This window comes from Macrotis lagotis, chromosome X (assembly GCF_037893015.1).
Source record: "Macrotis lagotis isolate mMagLag1 chromosome X, bilby.v1.9.chrom.fasta, whole genome shotgun sequence".
NCBI classification, from domain to species: domain Eukaryota; kingdom Metazoa; phylum Chordata; class Mammalia; order Peramelemorphia; family Peramelidae; genus Macrotis; species Macrotis lagotis.
In genome coordinates this window covers 264206483-264219316 of record NC_133666.1, presented here as the reverse complement: position 1 = coordinate 264219316, position 12834 = coordinate 264206483, and the positions used below count along the sequence as shown (strand labels likewise).

Here is a 12834-nt window from a genome sequence, read left to right as displayed (position 1 = left end):
AAAATGATGTTTTTGTGTAGGGGGATGAAATGACAACAGTACACTTTTGTTTTTTGTAAAGAAAGACAGTCATTACTTGTATAGCTTATAAATGAGGAAATCAAGACAACGCTGAACTTCTCTTGATATTTTTTATGTGTTCATTTATTGTTGAGTCTTTGAAAGGTTGAATTACAGATCAAACTAATTTAGTGTAAATGTCAGAAGTTGTCTGAGTTTCATTTTTTTCTATTATTACATTCTCTGTTTGTTTCTTCTCTTCTTTTTCAGACAGTCACGCTTTCCCCTAACTTTTTTTTTTAAATTGTGTTCCTTCTCTTGTAGGTCAACTCAAATCAAAACATACTCTTGGGATAATGCCCAGGTTATCTTGGTTGGGAACAAATGTGACATGGAAGATGAGCGAGTCATCTCAACAGAGAGAGGCAAACACTTAGGAGAACAACTCGGTAAGAAATCAACCAATGAGATCGCTTTACTGTTTGTGGCACTTCACAGAAAGAGTACTAATTGTTAGGTGGGTTAAATGAAATGTAATGCTGTGACAAAGGAAAGCTATGCATCCTCAGCAAATGATCATTGTCTTTTCTTCAATCTTTCCTAGTTGTATTCAAACCTAGGTTGTAAAGAGGAAAAAAGATGGTTAGAACTGTGCAAATGAGATCAATATGTGATGTGCTTTAAAAAACTAAAAGTGCAATAAAATTGTGAGAAATGTTTATTATTATTATTATTATTATTATTATTATTATTACCCATCATAAGACATCCATGGAGGATTTACAGAAGATGGGAATAAAGATGAAAACTTGTAGGTGGCTTGTTCAAGAGTGTGCTGAACTAGATTCTACAGGTTTGAGAGCCAGTAGTTAAATTTTTACTGTGAGCATTTGCTATTTAATCATCTCAGTTCCACTTGACTCTTCATGACTCAGTTTGAGGTTGAGATTTTTCTTGACATAGATACTGGAGTGCTTTCCATTTTCTTCCTCATTTTACAGATGAGAAAAACCAAGGCAAACAGGGTTAAGTGTGTGGCCCAGGTTCACAGAGCTAGTAGTATCTGAAGTTGGACTTGGGTTTTAAAAAAAAAGATGTCTTCCTGACTCCATACCTGGCTCCAACTAGTTAACTCTGAGTGTGAGCATTTACACCTCAGAAATCTCCAACAACTACAGATCAGGGCTGGATTTATTGTTTTGTAGAAATAATGTTTTTAAGGAAGTGATGGAAATTGTGTTCATAATAATGCAAATTAAATTTAAAATTGTATGTACCTTTTTTTTCCCCCTTGGAGAATTGATTGTTAAATATTTACCAGAGTACCACTGATTGTGATCCAAAATGGTAAAGATATTAACCATCCAAATGAGATCATAGAGTCAGTGCCCTTTTTAACAAGAACTCTGTCCACTTTTATCTTTGTATCTCTTCCCCACCCCACCATTGTGTAATATTTTGTGCAAATACTTTGGCTGATTAGAGTTACTCAGCATATGCTTTTTTTTATAAAGATAAGATAAAGGGAAAGCCATCAAAGAAGCATGTGGGGGGGGAAGATATTGGTACAAAGGAAGAATCTGCATGAAAGTATTCATTCAACCCACATATATCATTTCTCAAAGACTGTACAATATGCTCCTTATTGTGCTGATCCTTGGGTGGGTAGAGAATACAAAAAGGCTTCATGTATCATATGAAACTCCACTAAGAATGCAAAGGTGCTACATATGCCCTCCTAACATTTAAAGATGTCCTCATTGCTTACACAATTTTGGAACCTTGTATAAAAAATAAAACCTTTCCTGAGCCCCTGATAGCCTTTAAAATTAGAAGTCTCAAAATGATAATTTAAAACCAGCCATATTCTGTAAACTGCTCAATGAAAAATTACTGAGAAGTTCCTGAAATCACAAGACAAGAGTATTTTATGTCCCTTGCAAGTTCCCCCAATTGTTTCTAATTGATCTTTTTGCTCTGGATTCAATAAAAATCAGTGGTTTCCATAGCAACCATTGTAAGATGCTCTCCTAGAGAGAAATGCTCCTTCTTTCATGTGCCTTAGAGACTCCCCCCCCCCGCCATGACCATACATGCCTTCATTAACTGAAATCAGAGATAAGTACCAATGCTAAGCAGACACGAAACCTTATGAGGTACAAAGTCAGTTTAAATATTTGTCATCTTTAAAATCACACAGATAACCCCATGATAAAGAGTACCATTAAAAAGGAGACTGTTAAAAAGGATAAGTTATTTCCAAATCCTAGCATATGCTCTGTTGATCCCATTCTCATTCTATGAAAGAATAATCCTTTAAATAAATCTTTTCTTTAATTTTGCACATATACTATTCACACTCAACAAAAAAATAACTTGACAGCCAAATTGCAACTGAGTTCTTTCATATTTTTAGTCTTACTGTGAAATATACTCATGGGGTGAGAGGAGTTGCTTTTCTTTCTCCCATGCTGTCTAAATCCCACTACTCAAGAGGTCTACATGCAATGATAGACTTAGAGGTTGACATCTGTCAGTAAACTTTCCACCTATACCTCCAAAGTTCCCTTAGGTTTTGAGTGGCACTTATTCTGCTGTTTATGGACCCTCAACAAGGTTCTTGGATAGATTTGAGGGGGTCCATAAATTGGATGGGGGAAAAATCTGTATTTCAATATAATTGGTTTCCTTCGCAATCCCATGTATTTTTCTCTGTGGATTTATAAGCATGGTTTTTAAGAAGACATCCTTAGGCTTTACCAGACTGACATAATCTTCCATAATACAAAAAAAAAAAAGATCAGGTGAAGAAAATATAATTTTTTAATCCTTAAGTACTCATCAGTTCTCCTTGGTTCGAATTACTGATAGTGATCCAGAGTAGCTAGTCACTTTCTACCATCTGGAACTATGCTTCTATCCCTTAATTAGAGCATTTCTTAGATTTCAGATCTTGAATCTTTTCTCTCTATTCTTCTTCTGAGAACTAAATCACTTATAGGTTTAACAGATAATTTTACAGATTTAAAAGATTATTTGAAGATATTAAAACAAGATTACATCTTTTTAATCACACATTTCAATGGAAGGTACAGAGAATATATAAAACATCCCAATGTGCTCTGGTCCTTACCTCTTAAGCATCACCTAAAAATCTGCAGCTACCTATGAATACACTGCCATATGACTGTCATTTCATCCCTGTAATTCAATATCCCTGACATCAAACTCACCACCTTCCTTCTTCCTTCCAAGTTGATAGCATGAATTACAAGTTTTAAGTGAGTTTTAATTGCAAGTTTTAAGTTTTAATTGTAAGGATTTAAGTGAGGGATACTGTTCAAAGTCACCAGTCTCACATTCTCTTCTAGAGCCATCTGAATCTATTGGACAGATATGGATCAGAATGACTGGAAATGACCCTAGATGCAGTGTGAGCTCCTTTAGAGTAGGTTATGAAGAAGGGCTTTGAATGCCAAATAGTTCGATAATCAGTCTATGAAGGTGACTTTCAAGCTTACAGACCCTGCCCTAAGCTATTTTCTGAACTCCTGACTTCTGAGCTTCTGCTACCTGGATACTTCATTTGCACCTTAAGTTCAGCATGCATAGTTCTATGCATATCTCTATGTATAGTTCCCCCATTCAATTGGATAATTTCTATTAATGGCACAAAATCTTAGAATCATCATTGACTCCTATACATCTAATAATTTTCCAATTTTTCCTATTCAGTCTCTAAAATAGCTCTTCTTTCTATGGGCACTGCCATCTGATAATGTTTTATCTGATCATGTTTTTCCCTCCTGTCTCCAAACTGTTTTTCACATAGTTGTCAAATTAATTTTTTCTGATGAACAAGACATTCTTTTATTTGCCTACTCCAGAAAACTTAAGAGATTTTCTATTGTATACAGGGGAGAAATTACTCTGAAACCTGGTATATGCAAGGCTCCATAAACTGGCTTTCTACCACTTTTCTGGATTATATTTCATCCTATTCTCTTTTACATATTCTATGTTTCAGTCAAACCAGGCAATAAACTGTTCTCTACCTCTGTGTATTTATAGAGATTATATTCTATATTATATTCCATAACTAAAATATACTCTATCCTCAACTTTGACTCTTGACAGTCTTTCCTTCCTTCATGACTCCAGTTTGAGTGCCACTTTTAGGAAACCTCCCTTACCACTGTTGAAAATGATTCATTCTCTCTATCTCCCTCTCCCTCTCCCTCTCAATCTTCAAATTCATGTCATCTAATCTCAACTGGGTTCTCACTTGCCTTGCATAAATCATTTTTGTTCCTATGTTATTGGCTACTATATTCTATACAACATCTATTCTGATTTTTTTCTTTCCTCACAACCTCTTCCCTAACTCTATCTCTTCTCTACTCATTTTCAGCAGATGACCTCACCTCCTGTTTACTGAGAAGATTGAGATCATCTGATATAAATTCAATTATTTTCTAAATCTTTCAATATTTTCACCCATTCAATCTTTCTTCCCTCTTCTATTCTCAAAGAAAGGAATATTCCTCATCTTGCTAAAACCATTCCTTCCACTCAAACCCTTGATCCCATTTTCTTCCACAACTATTAATCACCTTGAATGAATTTCTAATTTTCTTTCAAGCATTTCCCATCTTTCTTCTTCTAATACTTTCTTCTACTTGACCAATTAATAGACTCAAATCTCTCCTAACCTAAAAATACTTTCCCCTGATGCTTCTATCCCCAAAAGCTATCATCCTACCCTAAACTTAAAGAACAGTCTATTCATTGTCTCTCCTTCTTAGTTCCTGGCCATCTAATTTTCACTCTGATCACTTTAACAGAAATATCTTTCTCCAAGATCACCCAATAAATTTAATAGAAATGATACTGAAGGAAAGAAAAATGGAAAGATTAATTGTTCTATAGCACATATGGAGGATATGTGTGCTGGAGTAGCAATGTTTTGGGGGCATTACATTTCCATTAACTTGGAAAAATAGTGATATTTTGATTCGAAAAAGATGCCATTTACTTAACAACCCATATGCTGACTTTCCTGTATCTACAGGATATTTATGAGATTAATCAATACATGCACAAAGGATATTCTTTCAAAAGTGATTTTCTAAAAAAAAGATTACATCTTTTTAGTCACACATTTGAATGAAAGGTACACTACATAAAACATCCCAATATGATTATTATTTTTTAAAGCACTTGATTCAGTAAAGCAAAACATTGTCTTAGAAGTTCTTTTCTCATGAGGTCTCCCATACAGGAGTTAAAACAATTCTTTTATCTATGTTCTTCTCAATAATAAATTTAGACAAGATATAAAATAGAAGATGTATGCTCACCAAGATATTGACCACTATTATGGAGAATGTCTAGTACAGATTCCAAATAAAAGTGAGGTCCCTAGATCAGTGATAATAAATTTAAATAGAAACAGGAACCACTAAACCATACATAAGAACCACATATTGATTTTAAAAAACCACATTTATCTAGTTCTATTGTATTTTTATTTCTTTAAATATTTCCCAGTTGCATTTTAATTTAGATATACCACATTCAAATTAAGGGCTGCAATGCAGCCTGTCAATATTTTGACACTTTTGCTCTAGATGTTTCTGTTTGCCAGTGGTATTTGATTTATTGTATCAGATTTTAGTTTGTCTCAAATCCTCTTAAACAAGATCCATAACCATTCAAAAAATTTTGTACTAATTACCTACTCAGGAAGAACCAACAATGTCCATTATACATAAACTATGCAACTGAATGGAAAATGGAGAGAGTAGGTCTATCAATATCTGTATTTTAGAGAGAAACTGCAAGTCAATAATAAACTGAGTCTAGAATTGGATAGAATTACTTTTAATGACCACAAAGCCTCTCCCTAAGACATGGCCCATTTTAAAATTCCAATATTTTTTTAATGATGCTATATGATCATGAATAATGGGATGCAAGAGCCACATATGATAGACATAGTAAATATGTATCAGCATATTACCAATGAAGAATCACACACCAGAAAATATGTGAAAGATAGTATCAGAGTTATATAACTATAATAGGAAGTAAGTTGGTCATACAATGAGAATGAATGAAAGCACATTTATTAAACACAACTATATGTCAAGCACTGTGTTAAATACTGGGGATGTGAATAAAAAATGTAAACAACTCCTGCACTCAAGAATCTTATAGACTAAAATAGTGACCACATACATAGGACCTGATATCCAGGAAAATCATTTTGTCCTGGATCATTACAGAGATGGTAAGCAAGATCATATGGAAATAGATTGACATATCCCACCCAGAAACAATGGCAGAACTCAAATGATTAATCATGGTTCATGATTCTTGAACTGGAGGGAGGTAGAGTTAAGTATAAGCTCAGTAACAATGTGGCAAGCAAAGTTGTAAAAGAGAAATCTAAAGAGTGACAAATGAAATGAAGCATAAAGACTAAAGCTTTCCTGAAATATTATTCTGGGAAATCCATTAACTAATCTGGTCATCAGAGATCCAGAAAGTAAATTTCTCCAAATTAGAAATATGGTAAGCAAGGCTATGAAAGAGATATTCAGGGAGTGGGGAAATAAAGGGATATTTTTATATTTATATTCATGGCACCAAAAACAATTCCTGGCACATATTAAGTACTTAATGAATGCCTTTTGATTGATTGTTAAATCATATGATATACTTGTACCCAGGCATACTATTCTCTTAAGTTTAAGGCAGGATGAGACTTTTAGGGGATGACAAGGTCAAGGTACCCATGAAATGGATTCTATTTTGCTGCTATATTCTATATTTTCTCTCCTTATCTTACCAATTCCCTTAGATCCAGTTATCACCTCTTTACAGAAAACTCCCAAAGTTATGTATCTCTACTCTTAATCCTTTCCCAGAATTTTGGTCTCATATATACAGATGCCCACTGAACATTTTCACCTGGATGTTTAAATATTTCTAAAATTGAATTCGACCATTATTATTGACAGCAACACCATCCTCTGAATAATCTAGGCTTTTAACAGAAATCTAGAGGAAGAAACTCTAGATTATTAGATAAATCCAACCTCTCTTCTGAAAGATGTGCAGCATAAAATGAATAAAAGTCACATTGCAATAAAAAAAGCGTGAATGAGTTGAAACCTATTCCATTTGAGGACATTACCCACATATATGTAATTGATCACATATATTGAAATAGAGATAGAGAATGAATCTGTGATTTTGCTGATGCAGATGAATAAATTCCTCTACTGAGACAGATGGGTACTGCCCTTGGGATTTATACTCTTAGAACAAAGACTTGCCTGGGATCACATAGCTTGTATGTGTCAGAGATGAAAATTAAATTCATATCCTCCTGAGTCCAAGACTGAATCTCTAGTCACTACATTGCCTCTCACAGTATCAAAATATCCCCCAAATCTGCTGCCCTTGATATCTCAATGGTCTTTGACAATATCGACAATTTTCTCCTTGATACTTTGTAGGGCAACACAGCCCTAATCTTTTCCTAATTCTTCTGCCTCCTCATCTATTTCAAAACTGTTGAAGTGTGAGTGTCCACCAAGGGTCTATCTTTGGTTGTCTTTTATCTTACTGCTATATTCTCTCCTCTGGAAATCTTAGGTCCTGTTCCCTTAGATCCAGATCACTTTTATGCAAATGGATCCCAAAACTATGTATCTCTAATCTTAACTTTTTCCCAGATCTTTGGTATCATAAATTCAGATATCTACTGGACATTTCCACTTGAATTTCTCAATGATGTCAGCATCAGCATCATCTCCAAGTCATTCAGGATTTTAACAGTTATCATCTTTGAGTCTCTTTTCTCTCAACCCAAACATCCAACCAGTTTCCAAGACTTAGTGATCATAGCACAATAGCTTTCATATTCAATCAATCCTTTCCTTATAGTCATCATCCTGATTCAGTATGTCATCTCTTCTCTTAGACTGTTATAATAGCCTAATAATGATTGTAACTGCTTCTGAGTTTCTGAGGACCCTTTCATCTCTGAAATTCAGTGATTCTGTGAAGGTTTTCCACAATCTGGTTTCAGACTACCCTTTTAGTCTCCTTTTATTTTGCTTCCCTTCACATTCTCTACATTCTAACATATACTTTATTCTGCTCATTCCTGCTTCCATATTATTTCACATGCTGTTCTTCATATCTAGGATAGACTCCTTACCTGCTCCTTCCTCTTCCCCTACTCATTCTCCATCTATTGAAACTTATTTTATAAAATATAGGGTTTTTTATCTATATGAAATCTATTTTAAAAAGTCCTGAAAGTCACTTTTTTTCACAGCACCTTTCTTGGATCTCTCCTTTGTACTTATTCCACATCTTTTACTGTTGAATAAAGAAAATATGTAAAAGTTGATTTTTGAGAGTCAGAAGATCTGGATCCAAATTTTAGCTCTTCAATTTTCTACTCTATGACCTGGGGAAAGTCACTGAACCTCTTTGAGACTCAATTTCCCTATTTATGAATCACAGAGTTGAACTAGAGGACCTCTAAAGCTCCTTCCACTTTTAGATTTAGGACTCTATGACTCTCTTCCAACTCTAACTATGATCCTATTTATGTCTATGTCTGTTTCCCCTTTAAATTCACAGTGCCTTAAGAACAGAATTTGTGTCATATTAATTTCTATATTTCCAACCTAATGCAGTATCACATGATTATAGAATTTGAGAGCTATAAAGGACCATGGACAAAGGGAGCCTGTCTTTAACATAACTGACAAGAGGTCCTCCAAACTCTGATGACCTCAAAGGAGGGATTCCTACCACTTCTTCCAGCAGCCCATTCCACTTAGGGACAGATCTGGTACTTCAGAAGGATATCCCAACATAAACCTAAAAACAACCTCTTTACAGCTTCCATAAGTTTTTTTTTTTCTGATTTTGTCATCTGGAACCAAACAAAGCAATTCTAATTCCTCCTTTATATGACATTTCCTCAAATTTAACATAGCTCTCATTCCCTCCCACCCAAGTCATATTGAACAAATGTTGGAATTTATTCCAACTTTGGTTCCAATTCATTCCAATGGAATAAAAACCCACACATTATAAGCTGGGGTGTGTCTGTTTGCATATGAATATTTGCATGTATGTATGTGTGTTAAAAGAAGGAACCAGATTAGAACAACATAAAAATTTAAATTAAAAAAAACAATAACTTAGAGCTAAAGTAGTTAAATCTGACAATTTGTTGAAGTTAGAAGATGGCAGACTGACCAGCTGATTGGTTATCCAAACTGCCTTCTATTGTATACCTGTGCTGCAGAGCCTTTTGAGTAAAATAATTCAATTTTGATGTCCCACCTAAGGTCAGTAAGAAATTCATCCTAAGGGATGAATTCACACAACTCCAAATCACCAGAGATTGATTTATAAAACAAAGAGCCAATGAATTAATTATTTTAAGTATTTCAGCCTCCAAGTGAACTGGAATGTTCATGTCAGTTAGATAGGATGCTATCTTCACAGAGAAGAATCATATGGCTCAATCAGTATAGGAATGCCACGCAGTAATATAGAAACAGAGATGCATTTCCTAGCATGGAAGCACCTTAGTAAGGTAAGGAAGTATGACTGTCATGTCTTTCCCATCCCATGGTCTACTTTCATGTCTATGTATGTGTGTATATATACATGTGTGTATATATTTGGGTGTGTATTATGCATGTATGCTTTTATGCACATAATATACATGTAGATAAATGTGTGCATATGTATGTTATGTGTATGCACATGCATGTATATTTATAGTAATTGGCTATATTCCAGGATCTTCTTTCTCTCTTTTAGATCAAAGACAAGTATGCTTTATGTAACCTATAAAAAGGAAGGGAAATAGAGAGGAGACAGAAGGAAAAAGAAAAGAGGGATGGAGAGAGAAAGAGTAGGGGAGGGAAAGAAGAGAAGAAAAGATAGAGGAGAGACAGAAGGAAGGGAAAAAAGGCAAAGAGAGAAAGGGAAAATATGATAGAAAGGAGAGGAAATGGGGAAAAGGGTGATAAAGAAGAGAATGTGAAGAGAGAAATAAGAGAAAGAGAAAGTGGGTAAGACAGAAGGCTAGGATTAACTGCTTAACCAGTCAGATTGAACCACATGGGGGTGGTTCATAGATACAAAGTATTTTCTGAATCCTCTTTGTTCATTAGCTCACTTGAGCTTTTGTTTTGTTTTGTCACTTATTGGAGATGACACTGGAGGTCTGATTCAGGCTTCTTAATAAGAATTAAAAAAGGAACCAGATTAAACAACAAAAAATTTAAATTAAAAAACAACAACAAGTAGAACTAAAGTAGTTAAATCTGGTGGGTTGTAGAAATTAGGAGATAGCAGTTTGATCAGGTGATTGGTTGTCTACACTAAGTTTGAACATGAGAGTGATTTACTAAAAAGAGTTACAATGTGACATATTACATATTACTGTGATTTAAATATGCATGTCCACTTTTTGTGGAGGACCTTAAATGCCAGATGAAGAATTTGACTTTATGTGGTAAGTCTGTGTAAAATCGTTTAAGGTTTGTGATAAATGGAGTGAATTGATTAAGACTGTGATTATTTTTAGGACTATATATACTTAAAGCTAAAAGGGACCTAAGAAGTCAGATAATGTAATCCCTTTATTTTTACAGTTGAGGAAACTGAGGCCTATTGAGGTAAAATGACTTGGCCAAGGGTACACAGATAATTAAATGGCAAATCAGGGATTTTGATCACTTTACCATTGAATACAATGGTAAATAAGATAAACCTGAACCATTTAAAACTGAAAGAAATAAAAAGGATTAATTGGAAAGCTGTGACAGTAGACTAAGAGAGTTAATGGAATTGAACAGCAGCAGTCCAAGAGGGAATGCATTGGCAGTGAAAAAAAATAATGAAGACCAATTTGAGGATATTATGGAAGCAAAATCAATAGTTCTTGGCAACTAATAGAATGTCAAAGTTGAAAGAGAGAGAGAGTAGTCAAAGATTATTCCAAAGGGTTGAGACTAAGTGACTTGGAGATTGTGAATCCACTGACCAAAATAAAGAAGTTAGGAGGCAAGACATGCTTTACGGAAAAGATGAAGAATTTTTGTTTAGTTTTAATGAGCTTGGAATGCTGATAGACATTTTTTATTGTAGTGGACAGAAAACCAGTAAACCACTTTTGCAAACTTGAAAATGTTTTCTAAATGTTGATTTAAATCACCATCATCATCATCATCATCAATTATTGTTGAAGTATGAGATTTTGGTTCAAATCCTGTCTAGCTGCTATCTTTCACAAATCAACTCAAGAAGTATTTATAAAATGCTTACTGGATAATGGGTTTAACCTCTCTATTCTGTCCTACAAAACTATATTGTAGAACTTAATGATTTAAGATCTCTTCATCTACATTCAGCAAGATTGTCAGATTGTTGGAAATTCTTGAGAACCTAGAAAAGATAACAGTTATGAATATACAGATTTGAGAGTTAGCTAGCAGAGGTAAAACTGAAAACTGACTGGCTAAGAGTACCAAGAGTTTGTAGAGAGAAGTGATGGTTAAAGGATTGTCCCTTAGAAATTTGAACTTAAAGAAACAAAAGGAGTGATCAGAGAATTGGAAGGAGAACTGTCTGTGGCATTTGTTGTTTATTCTTCATTCTTGAAGAAGACAATGATGTCAGAGAAGTGATGCCAAGACAAGCATGTGAATTGGATTTGAATGAGGGGGGCTGTGCTAAGTCACTAGTCTCATTTTTTCCTTCATAGCCATCTGGATCTAATGGTCAGATATGGATCAGGATGTTTGGAGAGGACCCTGGGTGAAAGACAATCAGGGTTAAATGACTTGCCCAAGATCACATAGCTAGTAAGTCTCAAGTATCTGAGATTTGAACTCAGATCCTCCTAACTCCAGGGCTGGTGTTCCACCTGTGGCATTTAAGAAGTTCAAGAGATGTAATTTCTGTGCGACATAATCATTTTATTAATAATTCAAGAATTTTTAATAAAAGGTCAGTGATATTCTCAAATGCCAAAGTTATGGTGGCAGTGTTGGGCTCACAACTTATATGCCCCTGAAAGAGGGGAATTCCTGAAGATAGTGATGAACTCCACTTGGTTGCCAGTTTAATGAGAGGTAGACTTTAGAAAGAGAAGTGAGTTCACTCCAGTGAGGGACTGAATGACTCATGTCACTCTTGGACAGAGAGAGACGATTCCCACTCCCAACCTTGGGCAATCTAGACTAGGAATCTATATCCCCCATCCAAGCTTGAGCTAGTTGGGTGGAATAGAAATACCCAAAATGAGGACAATGGTTATTCTATCTACTATTAGCCTCACCCTTGAGAAATTAGACAAGGAAATAAAACAAAGGAAGAAACCTGGGATCTCCCCAATTTTAATATTTGACTATTGATATGAGAGAGAAATAATCATTTTTCTTTCATCAAAGTCCAGTCAAAAGGGAAGTCAAAGGAGGAGAAAGTACCCAGAAGGAAAGGGAGAAGTCAACAATATCAGATGTTACAAAACTGTGGCACATGGTAAAGGATGAGAAAAGGTAATCAGATTTAGGAAAAAGGAGATCTTTAATGACCTTTCAGATAACAGTTTCAGTAGAGTGGTAGAGATGGAACCTAGATTGCAAGGGGTTAAAGAATGAGTGAGTGCATCATAACTCTTTACTCTGAAAACTCTTTGCAATGTCTAACTCAATGCCCTCCTGTTAAATCTTAGACCATTCCTTCTTGTGTTATCCTTAGCTGAAACAGTAAATATTGCTC

At 34.8% G+C, this 12834-nt stretch overlaps 1 protein-coding gene across 1 annotated transcript in view; it reads left to right on the top strand.

The window, feature by feature from the left end:
• Positions 1–328: 328 nt before the first annotated feature.
• Positions 329–12834, top strand: part of LOC141501645 (ras-related protein Rab-3C) — a 32175-nt gene continuing 19669 nt past the window's right edge. The window contains exon 1 of the mRNA XM_074205832.1: positions 329–449. Coding sequence (XP_074061933.1) covers positions 392–449 — 58 coding nt within the window. The 5' untranslated portion in view covers positions 329–391. The remainder of the gene's footprint in view (positions 450–12834) is intronic.